This window comes from Neoarius graeffei, chromosome 22, assembly GCF_027579695.1.
Source record: "Neoarius graeffei isolate fNeoGra1 chromosome 22, fNeoGra1.pri, whole genome shotgun sequence".
NCBI classification, from domain to species: domain Eukaryota; kingdom Metazoa; phylum Chordata; class Actinopteri; order Siluriformes; family Ariidae; genus Neoarius; species Neoarius graeffei.
The window spans coordinates 50946002-50966779 of record NC_083590.1 but is presented as its reverse complement, the minus strand read 5'-3'; the positions used below and the strand labels follow the sequence as shown (position 1 = coordinate 50966779).

The 20778-nt window shown below is 42.5% G+C and overlaps 1 protein-coding gene across 1 annotated transcript in view; it reads right to left on the bottom strand.

Moving 5' to 3' along the window:
* The window catches only part of rprd2a (regulation of nuclear pre-mRNA domain containing 2a), an 87656-nt gene that overhangs the window by 5782 nt on the left and 61096 nt on the right, over positions 1-20778 (bottom strand). Inside the window, exons 2-5 of the mRNA XM_060904931.1 lie at positions 11079-11208; positions 3016-3146; positions 549-601; positions 299-425 (exon numbers count right to left, since the gene is read on the bottom strand). Of these exons, the coding sequence (XP_060760914.1) occupies positions 299-425; positions 549-601; positions 3016-3146; positions 11079-11208 (441 nt within the window). The remainder of the gene's footprint in view (positions 1-298; positions 426-548; positions 602-3015; positions 3147-11078; positions 11209-20778) is intronic.

Sequence of the window (20778 nt, the reverse complement as noted above, 5' to 3'; positions counted from 1 at the left end):
ATAAAGGGTTCAAAATCGCATAGTTACAAATATAATAGTAACTTCATATGATAATATTAACCACTGGTTATTTCAGAGAGGAAAAAAAAAATGGGGACACTATTGCTTCCATTCGGGACAATACAACACAGAATTCGGGACCACTGGGGGACACACAGAAAAAAAGTTAATTTCGAGCCCTGACAGTACCAAAGCTACTACAGAACAAACTGCTCCAAAAAGGTAACGACATTTAAAAAAAAAAAAAAAAGATTGCATTAGTTCCAAAGATGATTTCTTATGTGCACGTCGTAGCGACCTTTGAGTTTCTTCAGAGCTACTGTGCTGCAGACATCCACTCTCATTGCAGCTAGCTGCTTCTCTCTGAGTTCAATCTCATCCATGGAGTTCCTGTACTTGGTGAGATGCTCAATAAACGCTGAGGGCTGCCGAAAGAAAAGATCAGACAAAGGTAATCAGACAGCGAGTACATGCCACAGAAACATTTTAAGTACATTTTTATTTACCGTCCCTCAGATGATATTCAGCAATGTCTAGTCAAGACTCACCAAAAACTCAGCAACTATCTTGGATCTCAGTGCAGCTTTTGGGTTTATGGGAGCTGAAATGGAATTTGGATACAAATGTTATTCAGATGAATACATTCAGATACATAATAAACTGTAAATGACTATGTGAGCGGACAACATGGCGCCATCTATTGGCATTGTACAATTTTGAAGCCTGTTTGTTTTGGTTAAAATAGGAGTTGCCATCTTGCAAAAACTGGAGGAAGAGCACGTGCAGTAGACACAGCCAGTAGGACACTGGGTCCACCCCTCACTCCGTCAATGTTGTTAACAGAAACTCTCCTGGTTTGTTCTGGTTTTGAGCCATTATCTGAAGTGCAACTCAAGATGGATGTTTAAGATTGAATGCCATGTCAAAGTGCATTGTTATTAATTTTAGGAGTTTGAGTCATGACTGACTGAGCTACTATAGCTATGGTGCTAGCTAGATGATATTATCTAATCCAGTGGTCACCAACACTGTTCCTGGAGCTCTACCACCCTTAGCTCCATCCATAACCATTCCAACCTAACCATCTAATTAAGACTTAAGGCAATGATTAGATGGGCAGGATTACAGTTGGAGCAAAAGTCTCCATGGAAGTAGATCTCCAGGAACAGCATTGGTGACCACTCATCTAATCCATCATTTTAAGATACAAGTAGATGATGTAAGGTACTGACTGAAAATAGTCATTTACACAACACCGCCTGCTTTTTGGGGGTAGGGGCAAAAGGGGAACCCCCCCCCAAAAAAAAAAAAAAAAAAAAACCACCCTGTTTGTGACTTTCATCAGGCTTTGATATCTACAACTGGTCAGCCAACTGAATGTAGAAATGCTCCTTTATGTTCAATCACTCGAGTTTTTTTTTTTTTTTTTTAAAGTGACTGGCTAACCTTATCAAGATACTTTGAGTGTTAGAACATGTAGCTAGTGTCAGCTGTATTGGTTAATGCCATCACTTCACTCAGTCACACCAGTTTGCTTAGACTCCTTGCTGAGCATCTGTTAGAACAGTGTAAAGCAGAACAAGCCATGGCACTTTAAGACTCCACTGGTCAAACAGTTAAATCACCTCAACAACCACACCCTTTTATTTTATCACCAAATAACTCCTAAAAATGCATTTATCTTATAGAAAAATATTGGGGGAGACATCACTCACTACGTTTACATGCACATAGAGAGAATCGAATTTCTGCCGTTGCTCGACTGAAATCGAAGTTCAAAATGCCATGTATACACCTTAATTCGGCTGAAATTGAACCGAACTTGATTTCTCGGAATCGAGCTACATGGCCTAGATTATGCGATTTCTGCCGAGCTACTTTGTGCATGTATACCCTATCGAGCTAGTTGTCGAGCTACTTCCGGAAGTGACGAGTGATGAGACCACAAGCGGGAAACACAACAGCCTCAGTCGGCATGACAACGAATCATGACAACAGCATGAATCTTTTCTTTTTGTGGCATTCTTTGCACTGTTAAAATTTAGCTCACTTACTGTATCACCAAATACATCTGTACAGCTGTTGCATAGCTGTGAATTGTGTACATAAACAAGTCATTGTGTGTGTGTGTGTGTGTGTGTGTGTGTGTGTGTGTTATATATATATATATATATATATATATATATATATATATATATATATATATATATAAAATGTCCAACATCTGAAGAATGTCAATAAAAACAAAACAATTGAACTTGTGTGTTTATTAAGACATAAGTTAAATTGTAAGCAAAAAATGGACTTTAGAAAAATATTATTGTGCAAAATAAGTTGTCTTACAAAACAGTGGTCTGCGCCGGACGGTTTGTAGCCATAGTCTGTTAGAGCAAGCCGAACAGCTTGAACACGGAACTCTAGTGTTGCCAGATTGGGGGTTTTAAGTGCATTTTAGCGGATTTGAACATGTTTTGGGCTGGAAAACGTCAGCAGTATCTGGCAACACTATAGCTCTTCATGACTACAACCGGAAGTGTACCAACACGATGGGGCATGTAGCGCCACGTGTGGCTCGGGTGCACAATGCACCTTGCACAATAGCCCGATTTCACTTGTGCATGTAGGATTGGATTTCTCTGGCACCCCTGCTGGGACCCTTTGCTCGATTACCAACAGCAGCTCGATTTGGACGTGCATGTAAACGTAGTCACTGTCAGCTGACCTTAAATGACAGAACATGGCAGACTCCTGAAAATAATTTAATTTGACTTGTAATCCATTCACCAACATGGGACTGAGCAGGGTGGGGAAAAAAATTGAACTGCAGCCAGCCACTAGACGACCTGAGACATTGAGTTCCCTTGAACCTGTTAGGAAGTCCACCCTCACATGCAGTCATGGCAAAAAGGGTTTTTGACATCCAGATTGTAAACTATTAGAGGACAGACTTTGCACAGACGTGATGTAAGAAACAGCTAGTCCTGATCTGTAGAATATGTGGTGAAAGACTGTTACCTGGTGGTTCTTCTTGCTGGATGAGACCACCTTTAAGCTGGTTAATAAGCTCTTGTGAGTAAACATTTCTCTCTTCCCAGATGCACAGGATCCTATCCACCGATTTCCGCACCTTAGAGTCTTTCACAGTACTGGGGAGAGAGAGAGAGAGAGAGAGAGAGAGAGAGAGAAGGAAAAAAAAATTTGCTAGAGATGCACTGAAACCCAGCAATAAATTCCTCATAAGACGTCCAAAATAGTTTGTTATACCAAAAAGTTTGTAATCCTGAAATGGACCCACTTCTCACACCACACATTCACATTGTGTTTGAAGCACATACTCCTTATCACGAATTTAATCCAGCCACTGGGGGTGCATAAGCATACCCTTGGTGCTGGTCCCAACCCAGATAAATTGGAGAGGGTTGCATCAGGAAGGGCATCCAGCGTAAAACTGTGCCAAATCTAACATGCGGATTGAAAAGAATACCATACCGGATCGATCAGAGCCCGGGTTAACAACGGCCGCCTCTGGTACTGTCGGTCAACAGGGTGCCGGTGGAGAGTATGCTAGTGTTGCGCCAAAACGGAGAAAGAAAAAGGGGGGGGGGGGGGGGGGCGTGTTAGAAGAGAGCGTGAAAGATGGAAGGACAGGCGCTTAGAATTGAGGGTAGGAACACTGAACGTGGGAACACTGGCAGAGCGAGAAAGTTAGCAGGTATGATGGAAAGAAGTTGGACATTGTGTGTGCAGGAGACGACGTGGAAAGGAAGCAAGGCCAAGAACATTGGAGGTGGATGAAAGTTGTTTTATTATGGAGTCGATGAAAAGAGAAATGGTGTTGGTATTGTTTTGAGGGGAGAGTTGGTCAACAGTGTGATTGATGCGAAGAGGGTGTCAGATAGAGTGATAGGCATGAGGTTGGAGATTCAAGGAGTGGTTATCAATGTTGTGTGCGCGTACGCCCCACAGGTTGGATGTGAGAATGAAGAGAAAGGAGTCTTTCTGGGAAAAGATGGATGACGTGGTAGAAAGTATACTGAGGGAGAAGTGCATGCTGATAGGAGCATATTTCAACGGACATGTTGGTGAGGGAAACAGAGGAGAGAAGGACATGATGGGCAGATATGGTGCAAGAGAGAAACGTGGAAGGGCAAATGGTGGTTGATTTTTCAAAGAGGATGAATTTGGCAATAGTCAATACATACTTCGAGAAGAAAGAGCAGCACAGGTTAACGTTTAAGAGTGGAGGAAGATCTACACAGGTGGATTACATACTCTGCAGAAGGGGTAACCTGAAGGAGATTGGAGACTGGAAAGTGATGGCAGGGGAGAGTGTAGCTAGACATCGAGTGGTCGTGTGCGGATGAGCTTGAAAGTGAAAAAGAAAGCGTGAAATAGTGGAACTGAAGATTAAGTGGTGGAAACTAAAAGAGGTTGAACATCAGAAGGAGTTTAGGGAAGAAATGAGACGAGCATTGAGTGGTAATGGAAGTCTGCCAGAAGATTGGGATACTACTGCTATACTAGTAAGAGAGGCAGCAAGGAAGGTGCTAGGGTAGTCAGCAGGAAGGAAGACAAGGAGACATGGTGCTGGAACAAAGAAGTGCAAGAAATTATAAAAGAGAAAAGAGGCTAGCAAAGAAGAATTGGAATGATCAGAGAGATGAGGAAAGCAGACAGTTATACAGAGAGATGAGACAGAAGGCAAAAAGAGCAGTAACGAAGGCGAAAGCAGATTCATACAACTCCTAGTATGCAAGACTGGAGACCAAAGGAGGAGAGAAAGACCTGTACAGACTAGCTAGGCAGAGAAACAGGGAAGGGAGGGATGTACAGCAGGTAAGAGTAATGAAAGATGTAAATGGAAATGTGCTGACAAAGAGAGTGTATTAAGAAGGTGGAAAGAGTACTTTGAGGATTTATTAAATGAGGAAAATCCAAGAGAGAAAAGGTCAGATTCGTTGGAGACAGCAAATCAGGAAGCAGAGTTATGCCGCTTTTCCACTACAAACGCGGCTGAGTCGGGCTGAGCCGTGCCGTGCTGAGTCGGGCTGAGCGGGGCTGTTGGAGTTGCATTTCGACTACAACCGCGCTGAACCGTGCTGGCTGGAAGTGGGTGGACACATTGGGTGGAGTTAGCGAAAGTGGGTGGACATCAGGTGATGTCGTTAAGCAGCGCAAACAGTGACATCAGTGAGCTTTTAAGCGGTAGTCTCACGACCCGAATAGTAAACAATAAACATGGAGGACATGGAGTCGTTAGTGTTGCTGGTCTTGGTTCTGTGGCTTGTTGTCACCGACAACGCGGACAGATACTGGCAAGAGCGTATAGATGAGGCGAGGCGCATAAGGCTTCAGAAATTCTCGTAATTCGTAATTCTTCTTCTTCCGGGTTTACGGTGTTTACAGATCCCAGCGTGCTCGCGGGGCGTGTGTGGGAGTGTGAGGACACTCCTCCTCACCAATCAGTGCACAGGGGAGTGTCTGCTCATGCCCCCAGCCTCACTCGGCTCGCTTTGGCTCGCTTCAGCCCCACTCCAAAACGGTGCGAGTTTTAGGGGCTAAGCAGGGCTGAAGCAAGCTGAGTCGTGCTGTTCTTTGGTAGTCGAAACGCGAGCCATGTCGGGCTGAAGTGAGCTGAAAAAGGGTAGTGGAAAAGGGCCATTAGTTAGTAAGGTTGAGGTGAGGGCAACCATGAAAAGAACGAAGACTGGGAAAGCAGTCGGACCAGATGGTATCCCGATTGAGGCTTGGAGATGTTTGGGGGAGACGGCTTTGGAGTTCCGAACAAGATTGTTTAATAAGATCCTAGAGAATGAGAAAATGCCAAATGAATGGAGTGTGTGCTGGTCCCAATATACAAGAATAAGGGAGATGTACAGAGCTGCAGTTATTACAGAGGGATAAGCCACAACATGAAGTTATGGGAAAGGGTATTGGAGGCGAGATTGAGAAGAGAGGTAGCAATCTGTGAACAGCAGTACGGGTTTATATGCCAAGGAAGAGCACGTCGGATGCAATTTTTGCTTTAAGAATGTTAATGGAGAAGTACAGGGAAGGCCAGAGAAAACTGCATTGTTTGTGGACCAGGAGAAAGCATACGATAGAGTGCCGAGAGAGGAGTTATGATATTGTATGAGAAAGAGTGGCGTGAAAGAAAAGTATATTAGAGTGGTGCAAGACATGTCTGAGAACAGTGAAACAGTAGTGAGGTGTGCAGTTGGAACAATTGAATGGTTCAAGGTGAAGGTGGGACTTCATCAAGGATCTGCTTCGAGTCCTTTCTTGTTTGCCATAGTGATGGATAGCTCCACAGACGAAGTGAGGCAAGAGTCACCACGGAACATGATGTTTGCGGATGATACTGTGATATGTGGTGAAAGTAGAAAGGAGGTTCAGTTGGGTTTAGAGAGATGGAGGTAAGCAGGAGCAAACCAGAATACATGTGCATCAGTAAGAATGGGGATGAGAGTGTAGTGAAGATGCAAGGAATAGATGTAAAGAAAATAGGTGAATTCAAGTACCTGGGGTCAACTGTGCAGGAAAACGGGGGCTGCGATAGTGAGGCGAGAAAGAGTGTGCAGGCAGGGTGGAGCAGTTAGAGAAGGATTTCAGGAGTCATTTGTGATAAAGTCCCAGCAAAAGAGAAAGGTAAGATGTATAAGACAGCAGTGAGACCAGCTATGCTGTACGGATTGGAGACCATAGCTTTAAAGAGACAGGAGGCAAAGTTGAGGATGTTAAGGTCTGCGATGGGAGTGACGAGGTTGGACAGGATAAGGAACGAGTGTGGAGAGCCTGGGAATTAAGCTAAGAGAGATGAGACTGAGATGGTATGGGCACATCCTGAGAAGAGATGCAGAGCATGTGGGAAGAATGTTGAGGATGGAGCTGCCAGGCACATGAAAACAAGGAAGGCCAAAGAGGAGATACATGGATGTGGTGAGAGAGGACATGAAAGTGGCAGGCGTGGTAGAGAAGGATGCAAAACATAAGGAGCAATGGAGACGAAAGATCTGCTGTGGCGACCCCTAATCAGGAGTAGCCAAAAGACGACGACTCCTGATGACTAATTTCTCCTTCCAAGTCACTATTGCAGTTCATTGACTGTTAAAGGATCATGATTTCTTCATCCGTTATGGAAATGGAGGTTACTGGTGTACAGTGGTGCTTGAAAGTTTGTGAATCCTTTAGAATTTTCTATATTTCTGCATAAATATGACCTAAAAACATCAGATTTTCACACAACCCCTAAAAGTAGGTAAAGAGAACCCAGTTAAACAAATGAGACAAAAATATTATACTTGGTCATTTATTTATTGAGGAAAATGATCCAATATTACATATCTGAGAGTGGCAAAAGTATGTGAACCTTTGCTTTCAGTATCTGGTGTGACCCCCTTATGCAGCAATAACTGCAACTAAACATTTCCGGTAACTGTTGATCAGTCCTGCACACCGGCTTGGAGGAATTTTAGCCCATTCCTCCGTACAGAACAGCTTCAACTCTGGGATGTTGGTGGGTTTCCTCACATGAACTGCTCGCTTCAGATCCTTCCCACATTTCAATTGGATTAAGGTCAGGACTTTGACTTGGCCATTCCAAAACATTAACTTTATTCTTCTTTAACCATTCTTTGGTAGAACGACTTGTGTGCTTCTGGTCGTTGTCTTGCTGCATGACCCACCTTCTCTTGAGATTCAGTTCATGGACAGATGTCCTGACATTTTCCTTTAGAATTTGCTGGTATAATTCAGAATTCATTGTTCCATCAATGATGGCAAGCCGTCCTGGCCCAGATGCAGCAAAACAGACCCAAACCATGATACTACCACCACCACGTTTCACAGATGGGATAAGATTCTTATGCTGGAATGCAGCATTTTCCTTTCTCCAAACATAACGCTTCTCATTTAAACCAAAAAATTCTATTTTGGTCTCATCCATCCACAAAACATTTTTCGCAATAGCCTTCTGGCTTGTCCACGTGATCTTTAGCAAACTGCAGACGAGCAGCAATGTTCTTTTTGGAGAGCAGTAGCTTTCTCCTTGCAACCCTGCCATGCACACCATTGTTGTTCAGTGTTCTCCTGATGGTGGACTCATGAACATTAGCCAATGTAAGAGAGGCCTTTGGTTGCTTAGACGTTACCTTGGGGCCCTTTGTGACCTTGCTGACTATTACACACCTTGCTCTTAGAGTGATCTTTGTTGGTCGACCACTCATGGGGAGGGTAATAATGATCTTGGATTTCCTTCATTTGTACACAGTCTGTCTGATTGTTGATTGGTAGACCAAACTCTTTAGAGATGGTTTTGTAACCTTTTCCAGCCTGATGAGCATCAACACTTTCTGAGGTCCTCAGAAATCTCCTTTGTTCGTGCCATGATACACTTCCACAAACGTGTTGAAGATCAGACTTTGATAGATCCCTGTTCTTTAAATAAAACAGGGTGCCCACTCACACCTGATTGTCATCCCATTGATTGAAAACACGACTAATTTCACCTTCAAATTAACTGCTAATCCTAGAGGTTCACATATTTTTGCCACTCTCAGATATGTAATATTGGATCATTTGCCTCAATAAATAAAATGACCAAGCATAATATTTTTGTCACATTTGTTTAACTGGGTTCTCTTTATCTACTTTTAGGACTTATGTGGAAATCTGATCATGTCTGGTCATTTATGCAGAAATATAGAAAATTCTAAAGGGTTCATAAACTTTCAAGCACCACTTGTTGTCGATGTCCACCCACTGACTCACTATGTTTTCTAAATCTTGACCATTCAGTTCACTTGTGTTACACATCCCCGAGGTCATTTACGTTGCACCACGGAGCTGAGTAGTGGGTATAATAACACCTAAGCGAGGCTCGTTAAGCCTTTTACATTAACACGCATTGAAAGGCAATACACAGATACAAGGCTTGGTAACATGAGACACAAAGTATACTTCAAGCTTGAGTTTAGAGACTCCTGAGAAGCGCACGTTCCCGATTAGCATGTAATTGCAGCAGGTGCGTAGTAATGCAAGAGGTTACTTGCATCTGACATCACATAATTCTCATTAGATATGCAAGACATGAAGTGGTGGTGAGCCAAGTTCACTTTTCACAAAGCCTTACCATTACTAGGGCGCCTCACTAGTTGTTAAAATGCCCCAAGCTTGCGTTGTTTTGGGCTGCTCGAATTGAACAAACCGTGAAACTGAACAGGTTAAAGAGCAAAGGATTTTACCAAAAGATGACGAGAAAGATGGCTCTTGAAACTTTCGCTGCGATTGAAGGAAGCAGAGTCGAAGAAAGCTTAAGTTTGCAACTTTTGCCGCTTTTCCACTACCAACGCGGCTGAGTCGGGCTGAGCCGTGCCGTGCTGAGTCGAGCCGATTCGAGCCGAGCGGGGCTGTTGGAGTTGCATTTCGACTACAACCGCGCTGAACCGTGCTGGCTGGAAGTGGGTGGACACATTGGGTGGAGTTAGCGAAAGTGGGTGGAAGTCAGGTGATGTCGTTAGGCGGCGCAAACAGTGACATCAGTGAGCTTTGAAGCGGTAGTCTCACGACCCGGAGAGTAAACAATGAACATGGAGGACATGGAGTCGTTAGTGTTGCTGGTCTTGGTGCTGTGGCTTGTTGTCACCGACAACGCCAGCAGATACTGGCAAGAGCGTATAGATGAGGCGAGGCGCATAAGGCTTCAGAAATTCTCGTAATTCTCCTTCTTCCGGGTTTACGGTGTTTACAGATCCCAGCGCGCTTGCGGGGCGTGTGTGGACACTCCTCCTCACCAATCGGTGCACAGGGGAGTGTCTGCTCACGCCCCTAGCCTCACTCAGCTCGGTTTGGCTCGCTTCGGCCCTACCCAAAACCGTGCGAGTTTTGGGTGCTAAGCAGGGCTGAAGCGAGCCAAGTCGTGCTGCTCTGAGGTAGTCGAAACGCGAGCCGTGTCGGGCTGAAGTGAGCTGAAAAAGGGTAGTGGAAAAGGGCCATATGTGAAAGGTTTGTAAACTCAGACTTCTTTCGTTTGGATTCGCAAATCACTTCTCCCCATTTTCCATTATTTCATGAGGTTTTGAAGTTCAGGAGGCACTAAAGTCCTCAGATGTGTGTTTCCTGTTTGATTGTAGTCACCATATCGTAAACTTTCACTTTCTCAGGCTGCCCGAGCAATAATTACGATATGCAGCATTTATTTCTTACTGCATTTTCTCTGAATGAATAAATAGACAAAGTCGTTTGCTGAAAGAGAAGAGCAGGGAAGTTTGAAAATCTAATGGCTGTGGTTTGTTTACACTCCATGCTGAAACCTGTAGCGTCCTAGCAACCACTGCAAAGACGCATACAAAAAGCCCAAAAGGCCTGCTTACCCGGGGATAAACGATACAGGGTGTGTGTCTTGATCCCCAGATCTTTAACCCAACCACATATAAAAAGTCTTACTCCTCTCCATGCTCTTCCAGGTTGTCACCCATTTGTCTGTGTAGAATGATGTCTGCAGCACCAAGTAGTCTGAGATGTCGGGGAAGTCAACGGATTGATAATTTACCAACTCGTAGGAAAAATCCTTGTTTGATAACATGCAAGGACCTATCCCATTGCAAAGAGCAACTTTCTGATGGTATCTTGATCATGCATTAGCCTCTAAACTGCAAAAATTGTCGGAGACGGTTTCACTAGCTCTTTACATAAGTGGCAGCCAAATCGGTTTGCCTGACCACTACTTCATTCACCGGAAATAAACCTCACAAGCAAAAGGTCATGTGACTGAATACAACCTATTGGTCCAAAAATGGCGCTGCATGCTCCGAGCACCAACACGTGTAGATGTGACTGTGATGGCGTTTTGAAGACTGACTTCTGGTCACTAAAGGCAGGGGACACAAGCTTAGTTCATTGCATGTGAAAAGTTTGTAGTAAGAGAGTTCGTTAGAGTATATGTTGCAATATATGTACATAAGAGAAACGGACCTTTTTAAATGCAAGCCTAATGACCGATGGGTAGCACAATGAGCGTACAAAAATTCGACAAAATACTCAAACGTTTTGAAGTTTTGGATGAGGGGACAAAGTCTCACCTGATGAGTTTAATCGCCTCGGGCAAAACATCAGTGAAGGTGGTGCGGTAGACAATAGCATTTCTCCTCTTGCAATTCTGAATAACATCATTAGCCAGGTAGAAGAGATTGAGCCTGTGAGAAGCTTCCGCTGAAAATGGAAAAGGAAATCCAGTTCAGAAATTGGCATATACACTTGCGCATGGGAAGGAAAATTTTGAGGAATGATCAAAATGCTTTACACCAAAATTTAGATCACCTTTTTGTCTGGACAGTCTACAATTTCTTCAGACTATGCTTACGTGATTTAATGCCCCTAGGAGAAAGTAAAAATAAAATTCCTTTCTACATTAGCAGACCGCTGCAGCCTTTTTCATCTCCAGCTTAAGTGTACAAGCTGTTTTTTTTTTAATGTGTTTTTTTTTCCAAACTTGGGAAAAATCAAGAACAAGATATTACGAATGAGACAAAGTGAAGGGGCGGGGCTTCCATGGTCCCCATTAATACCACAGACCATTCTAATGGTCAAACATTTTGCTGTTTTAATTAAGAGGGACTGTTCATTTAGCACATGTCCAAGTGATGACCCCTCTCAGACCACAGATCTACTCCACTATTCATCACTCAATCATTTGGAATAAACTGCTTTAATATAGTCACACAACACATGATCAAGTAGCAGAATACAATACAGATCATTCAGCCATTTTAGTTATTTGATCTATCCAACACCGTTCTTAAGGCAGATTATGTACAAAGGATGGCTGCTTCACTTGTGCATGACCAAAGAAATTAACACGTGTCTACATGGTTCACTAACACAGTGGGGTCAGTATAGCGCCATGTGACACTAAAACTAGTGCTGTCTCTCAAATTGCATACTTCCAGGATAGTACAGATTATTAATATGTACCAACACTAACCGGTATTCCAATTATATTTAAAGGGCTGATGACACGAACATGACTCTATGCAATTTCTTAAATAAACTATACAACATGGCAAACATGTTAGATTTCTGTTATAATTACGTGAAAAGAAGCTGTTGTTACGCAAATATCCAACTTTTAATTGCACAGCGCAAGAAAACTGGGTCCGTGGCTCGCGGCCATGTTGTGACGTCAGCGGGAGAACACGCTGCGGTTCACTGGCTGTCTACTCTGGTTCTACTCAATGGAAATGGCGCATGAAAACGCCGGTGAACTCTCTAGTGCTAGCTCTTCCTCTTCTGGGAGTCTAGAATTGTGTTGATCTCTTCCGAATAGAACCTATGATAGCCTACCCTCTTTACCCTTTGCCTCTCGTTGCTAGGCGGCAGTTACATGAAAGCCGCAAGCTTTCACAAGCAAATACATGACTGATATCACGCCGACTTTATGATTACATTTATAATTATCATGTAGAATCTATAGCTCTACGTACCTTTATCTTATGTCGTTTCACAACACATGTACTGATAGGAGGACCGTCTTTGGATCCGGCATAGCTACTAGTAGACCCCCTCCGGAATACTGGCAGTGTTGCCAGATTGGGAGGTTTCCCACCCAGTTGGGCGGTTTCAAGTGCATTTTGAACATATTTTGGGCTGGAAAACTTCAGCAGTATCTGGCAACAGATACTGCTGACGTTTTCCAGCCCAAAATATGTTCAAAACCCACCAAAATGCACTTGAAACCGCCCAACTGGGCAGGAAACCTCCCAATCTGGCAACACTGTGTAGGCACTGCTGATGGTAGTAACACACGTTTGTGCTGAACTGAACACCCAAGAGATTCTTTTAAGCTGGGAAGGGTGTCAAAACAATCCAAATCGAAGTGTTCAGAGCACAGGACGGATGTTGGTGAGGGCTTCCACTTGTCACGAGTGCGCCTGACTTGCTTCACCCACTTCGCATGCAGCTCGGGATCTCTGGGAAACTTGAATAAACTTACCCCATCCTTGTGGGTTTTGGAGCAAAAGCCGGCAACAACGCGAAGGCATAACACCACTCTCACTCTCTATATTATTTATTTATATATATATATATATATATATATATATATATATATATATATATATATATATATAAAATGTATAATAAAAATACTAATAATGATAAACTGAACACCTGTCGCATCAACAAACTGGTAAGTTAGGAGGAAGGTTCTTTCGCTGACATCATATAGCTCCTCCTCCTCCGTCTCCTGGGTTCTGCAGCCCCGTCAAATTTGCCCAAATAGCCGCGTTTATCATCATAACTTGTAAAATAGGCGCCTTCGTGAATTAATATATGGATAATCGGGCATTACTTTTTGTGTTATAAAACCTCGCCAAAGATGTCAAAAACATGTCATCAGCACTTTAATATGAAACCTCTCACGTAGTGTTTAAAGCTACTCAATGCTCCGTTTTGCATAACAGTCGTCTGGACCTTCTAGACAGGCAAATATTTCTGAATGTAAGGAAAGTTTTCAATCTGAGATGCAGATCATGGCCACAATCACAACAAGAGCAAAAAACTTTAACAGAACTCAAATGCGTTTAAGATCTCTGTACAGGAACTCGCCATACAGTTCAATCTGGACACCTGACGTACACGGGCTGTTTTGGATCTAACGCATCATCTACTTGGTGTCGCTTCTTTCTCCCAAGATGTACATAAATTACACAAGCAAGTGTGTATGAACAATGCCCAGACTAGACTAGGCCAATTTTGTGGTGTTTGGGAGACTTGTATGATTTCAGCTTGCATCCATACTTTGGAAACAGAGATTCCCATTTCCAGTCAATATGCTAGATTTAAAAAAATTAAATAATCTAAAATTTTCAGAAGGAATATTTAACTTATCCTTGATTAGTGCATCAGCAATTGGTGTCCAGAAAGGGTAGAGAGCATTGTATGTTTAATAGATTTTAATGAATTTGAAGATGCAAATTAAACAAAAAAGGCTAGAGAGACTTCAAAAAACACCAATATTAATCTAAAATGTTACATTATCATTATATTTGCAGTCAAGAAACACGAAAAAGTGAAAGTCTTTGATATTTGGAGATCTATTGGTCAGGCCTGAAATAAAAATATTTATTCAAAACATACTAACATGATTAATACACTCAGACCTGACCACCTCACCACCCAAGTACATTCCAAATCTGTTATAAACTGGACTATAGTGATGTTATCTTTGGAAACGTTAATTTTGATGTGAAGTCTGTCTACCAGGAAATACAATATGTACTTGTGTTAGAAGCCAAGATGTAAACCATTATTAAAAAAAAAAAAAAAAAAGTTAATCCAAGTGCAACGCAAGTCTGCGCAGACTAGGATTCATGCATGCAAAGGATATGCAACTGACTTTAGTGCAGAAATGAAGTAAATTATACATGATCGAAGTGGGCTTTTCTGGTTTAGTACCACCACCAAGTAAGTGCTGTTGTGCAGTAGCTACTTAATGGAGTAAATCTCGATCCAGTTAAACTTAACTTTCTTTTTTTGTTAATTGAAAGAAAATAAACAGTTTTATTTTGTGAATTTCTGATTCAAGTCCAAACTACCAGGCTTACTTGGATTCAGCTACATGTTGACAAAATGGTTGCCACATTACCACGCAGTAAATCACTTGTGTACCTGCTCAGAAATTAATGCTCCACATAAGCATGGTTCAATTACAATATAAACAGTGAGGACACCGTATAGCAGTGTGACACTCAGTGCGTTTACATGCACATAGAGAAAATCGAATTTCTGCCGTTGCTCGACTGAAATCAAAGTTCTAAATGCCATGGAAACACCTTAGCTAGGCTGAAATTGAACCGAACTTGATTTCTCGTAATCGAGCTACACGACCTAGATTATGCGATTTTTGCCGAGCTACTTAGTGCATGTATACCCTATCGAGCTACGAAGTCGAGCTACTTACTTCAGCACTGCCCCTTCCAGAAGTGACGAGTGACGAGACCACAAGCGGGAAACACGACAGCCTCGGTCGACATGACAACAGTAGTAGCGAGCAGCAGAAGAGGTCAGGAGGAACAAACGAAGAAGAGAAAATGGCGAGCAGAAACGTGCACTTCTGGAGCAATGAGGAGACAGAGTTCATGCTCATTCAGCTTACGGAGTTGAATATATTAAAATTCATGGACGGGAGAACACGGAACTGATAACTTTGTTTATACTCTTGAATAGCTCTTCTTCATGACGACAACCGGAAGTGTACCAACACGATGGGGCGTGTAGCGCCACCTGTGGCTCGGGTGCACAATGTACCTCACACAATAGCTCGATTTCCTTGTGTGCATGTAGGATTGGATTTCTCTGGCACCCTGCTGGGACCCTTTACTCGATTACCGACAGCAGCTCGATTTGGATGTGCATGTAAACGTACTGACTGTGTCCACATCTGACCAAACCAATTAGCATTGTGGTGTACTGTTCTAGACTGTTAATGACTCCGAAACATAATTGGCTTTCCTATTCAAGTTAGTGTTGGAATTTTAAAAAAGCCTTCAATCCAACTGAAGGGTCAGAGTTACTGATTTAAGATGGGGCTCATGACAAATCACAGTAACCACTTTTAAAGGAATAGAAAATGCAAAGTAAATACATGCATGGGTTGGTACCTTGTAAATACTGAGAGCCCATTGGGGGGGGGGGGGGGGGGGGGGTCAGGCATGTTTGAACATTTATAAGAAAATTATGAGCGTTTTGTAATCGCTACTCTAATGCCACCAGGAGGCTACCATGTTGCCTGTTGAAGGGCGATGCGCGATATCATTTGGGCGCAAGGCTGTGTATACTTCAGTACTGAAGGGGCAAAGCGAAAGGTCTGCTAAGGTGACAATATCAATTTTTTCACTATACATTTGAAATAGTGTATTAATGAGCTGCAATGGACAAACCTGAACTCTACCTGTAAAACGAGGCTGAAACTGTGTGTTATACTACTCATTAGCATGCTATCGACTCATTCATGAAAAACTTCAAGACATCCCCAGGCTAGCATACCGTAATTACCGTAGTAGGCAGTCCAACCCCTGCAGCAACGCAGAGAGAGAGTAAAACAAACACTGCTTTACTATACAGGATTCATGTGAACATTACAGAACAATGCACTTGTACGAAAAAAGGCGGAAATATTGCCAGAAACACCCGAGCTGCTGGTATGGATTTATTTGGTAAAGTTCAAACATGTAAAAGATACAGTATAAATGGCACCGAGGACAACACAAAGTATAAAATACACTTATTTCCAATGTGGTCCCTCTTGATGACAGCAGGAAACAAAATGAGACAATAAATTGACAAAAACTGTATAAACAAGGATGAGTCAAACAACAAAAAAAATATGGTAACTAATCATCACAGTACAACGAGATTACAGAAATGGCACCAAAATGATTAAAAATTAGTTATATACACACACAAAACTGGGTTTGGAATTTACTCCATAAAAACTTTCACCTGTTTCTTAAAATTATCACGTGTTTGACTAGATTGCACTGATGGAGGTCGGCTATTCCACAAACAAATTCCTGTATACCTAAAAGAACTCCGAATGGTTTACGTAAAGTGTGACATGACTTACAATACACTGCCATATTCGACAAAATGGACCATAGCACCAGTGATATTTCTTCACTGATTTCCTCGAGTATTTTGGACAATGACATGAATAACAATAATCATGATAAACAATCATTTCCATATCAGTTAGTTACACACAAGTGAACAACATTTATAGAGAGTTGTTTTAGTTGGTCATTACAGAGGCCTTTCTGACACTAAATCAAAGCAAGGCACCCAAACAAACATGAAAATAATTTAGCTGCATCAACAATTCTGTTTATGCCCAAAGAAACTTAAAATAACACTTAATAAAAACCTAGGGAAGCCATAAGAAGGGTTTTCTTACCCTTTGAACTTCTCTTTTGTGAACTACTGACCGTGTTGTCTCGTTTGTCTTGTCCACTTTTTGGCCGAAGATTGTGGGAACTGCATCTGGATTCAGCACTGGCTTGTACAGTATTCCTAATTCCTGGTGCATCAGAGCTGTTTGAGTCAAAATTTTCTTCAAAATGTTCTGAGCACACGAGCCGCGTAAAGCAGTGTTTGTTTACCCTCTTTCTGCGTTGCTGCAGGGATTGGACTGTCTACTATGGTAATTATAGTAGGTTAGCCTGGTAACGTCTTCAAGTTTTTCATGAATGAGTCGAGAGCATGCCAAGTGTGCTAACGAGTGCTTATGCTGCCAGGAACGTGTAAAAACTCTCACACTTGCCTCTTCAACAGATTTAGTTAAGTCAGATTGCATGCAGATCTGTTTGTAGGTAGTCTAGCAAGGTTACAGTCCACAAAATGAAGCTGCCATGGCAGCACTACTTGTACCAGGGAAATAAAATATGAAAGTTACCTCCCTCCGTTCAGTCACGTATGAGTAGATCAGCTGTTGATCAGTGACATCAGTATTGTCTTTCCCCCTCCACTTTTTTGTTATAAAATTGAAATTCCATTTCTCTTTCATATAAACAATGAAATCTCCAGCCAGGGGCAGCTTCAAGTCTTACTCGCTATGCGGAGCTTCAAGTCTTATGCTCAAATGATGTCAGAGCATTGCCGGAAACGATCAGGGGGATTTTTCTGATTGGTTAAAATATTTGCAATAGCAGCCTCCATGAAATCATTCATTCTGCATAGAAACTGACTTTTGGAGATGGATATCTTGTATGAGCTCCTTATTTTCCATTATTCACATGAATCGTGAGTTTATATCATATCTTCATAACTACTTTAAAAATGGGTTTTTCTTTTAAAGAGAAAAAGTTCGTTGGCATGCTTAACGCCACCAAGTATGAAATCACGAAACATTTCCGTTCAAATTGAAATTCAGACGTACAGGGATGCTTCAGCTCCGATGTGGTGCTTCTTCCAGATGTACGCAAGACACGCAGGTGAATCATGTCACACATCAAGTATTAAACTAGTGCTACGCACTTCCTGGTTCCAGAGTTGTTTGCGAGGAGTCTTTTTTTTCCCCACGAATGTTGGTGTTAATTACTAATCTTTTTTTATTTTTTCTACAAAAATTTTCCAGTATCCTCTTCATTTTTTTTAATTGTACTTTTGCTTTCCTTTTTGTACTTTCCACTTTCGCTTTCCTTTTTCCATTTTTTTTCTCTTTTTTTCGGAAGAACGCCAAGACCGGAAGCTTTCTTTTTTTCTCCTCCTGCGTAAAGACCACAAGCAGAGGCCATCCACATCGGATCTGCTTTAATATTAACAGATCTTCGATTAAGGTACGTGAATCCTTTCATCACGGCACACCTTCAGCCTGTTCAGTGTGCTGAGTGCAGGATGTTTAGTCATTCTTCCTCCGTCGCTAGCGATAGCTTTACTTGCAATGAGTGCAGATTAGTTAGCTCTCTGACGGAGAAGATTATAGTGTTAGAAGCGTGTATCCAGGCTTTAGAGAAAGTCAGTGAGAATGAGAACAGTGTAGTTTCTGTAGGGGAAGTCTGGATGCCCTCGGTGGAGTTAGTAATCCCCCAACTCCAGCATTAGAGCCCTTACAGCGGGGCGAATAGGTGACAGCTCAGCAGCATAAGGGTAGAGCCAAAGCTACCGCTGAGGCTCACCCATGGGAGCACCACTCCTCCCCCCCCCCATCATGTGTCGAACAGGTTTGCTCTCCTTAGTGATGCACCCACTGAGAAACCTGAAAGAGCTCTGGTTATAGGGGACTATCATACGGCATGTGAAATAAGCTCAGCCTTTAGGGGCACCAGCAGCTTTAGTCAGGTGTATACCGGGAGCCAGGGTGCCGGACATAGCAGGTAATCTTAGGTTCTTAGGCAAGCACAGGTTCTCAAAGATAGTTATCCATGCAGGAGCTAATGATGTACGCCTTCATCAGTCTGAGGTTACTAAGAGTAACTTTGTAGAAGTGCTTAAATTAGCGAAGGCAATGTCCAATGCTGGAGTATGCTCTGGCCCCATCCCAATGCGGCTGAACTGCTGGTTGTCCAGGTGGTGCTCTGGGGGGGAAAAAAAAAATCCTGTGGGCTTTATAGATAATTGGGCTAATTTTGAGGGCACTGCTGGCCTGTTAGGGCAGGACAGTATCCATCCCACTCGGGAAGGTGCTGCTCTCACTTCCTGCAGCATAGGTCAGAGTCTCAGAACAGGCCTAGTTAGTTTCTGACAATCCAGAGCCAAGGCCAGGGAGCAGACGAACAGGCTAAACTGACTGACTGCTAGCTGCACAGTCGTCACTCAGGGTCCACTACATACTGTCTGTTCCCTGAGCTCAACAAAAAAGCAGAAATATTCAGAGTTTGTTCCAGTAACCTAATCAATATAAAATTAGATCATACTGACTGTACAGCCGCTGCCAGCACCTTTGATCTAAAGGTGGGGCTATTAAATATTAGATCTCTTACATCTAAAGCGCTAATGGTTAATGAACTTATTACTGATCAGGAACTTAATGTACTTTAAGTGAAACATGGATTAAACCAAATGAATATATAGCATTAAATGAAGCGAGTCTTCCTGGATACAGTTATATACACCAGCCTCGTCGAACTGGCAGAGGCATGCACAGATATACACGAGGTGGTGCTCAAGCACCTGCCCCTCTGCCCTCTGCCCAAAAAAGTGCCCTTTTGAATTTTTTTTTTTTTTACAGTTTACTGAGACCAATGTCAACATGATCTTTTAGGAACGCCGCGGCATTAAAAGCGTGTGAGAAAATGTCCCGATGTGTGCCTCCTCCGCACACACATCAGACCTCTGTCTCTCTTGCTCTGTCACGTGAACAAGCGTGCAGTGCATTCAATGTGAGGTTGCAGCAGCATAGCATCCTGGAAGCCATGGCCTTGTCGTAGTGCAGACAACACATCGGGCAGTCAGTCAGCTCTTCCCCTGCCCCACCAGCCAGGTAACACATGAATCGAGTGAAAATGTATTGTTTGCCCTCTAAGCCCAAGCTGTAATTATTTTGTCGTGAAGTAGCCCATCGCATACAGAAACAACTGCACATAAGTATTATATTTTTTGCTAGACCATTTTCAGATTTAGGAAAACAAATTTTTTTCTATTTTGTTCAACTAGAGATTCCTGGCAAAGTCAAAAAGCCTTGATGTAATAAATTAAGTGGTTGTTTTACACCTTTAAAAACTAAAATGGGTCAGTGGCGACCCGAACACAAGAGGAGGGTTAAATCTCAGACTTTCATAATGAGGTGTTCCACATGTGCAAAAAAGTGCCCTTTCCCCCCCCCAGAGCACTTGCCCCCCAAAATGTCTGTGCACACCACTGGGCAGAGGAAGAGGCATCACAGTTATAATTATCCAGGTGTAACACAAACCGGGTTATAAAATTGATAAATTTGAAGTTCTTCATACTAATATAATGTATGTAGCCTCGAAAAATAGGTCTAGTCAGTTAATTCTGTTACTTATTATTTATAGGCCCCCGGGGCCATATTCTGAGTTTCCTTCTGAATTTGCAGATTCTCAGATCTGGTTATTTCCTTAGACAAAGCTTTAGTTGTCGGAGATTTTAATATTCACTTCAATAACCCAGAAGACCCTTTGAAAAGAGCGTTTGTGTCCATTTTAGATTCAGTAGGGATTAATCAATGTCATAGGACCGACCCATAATTGTGGTCACACCCTCAATCTAATACGAACATTCGGGTTAAACGTAGAAAATGGTCATACTTCCGCAGTCTGAAGTTCTCAG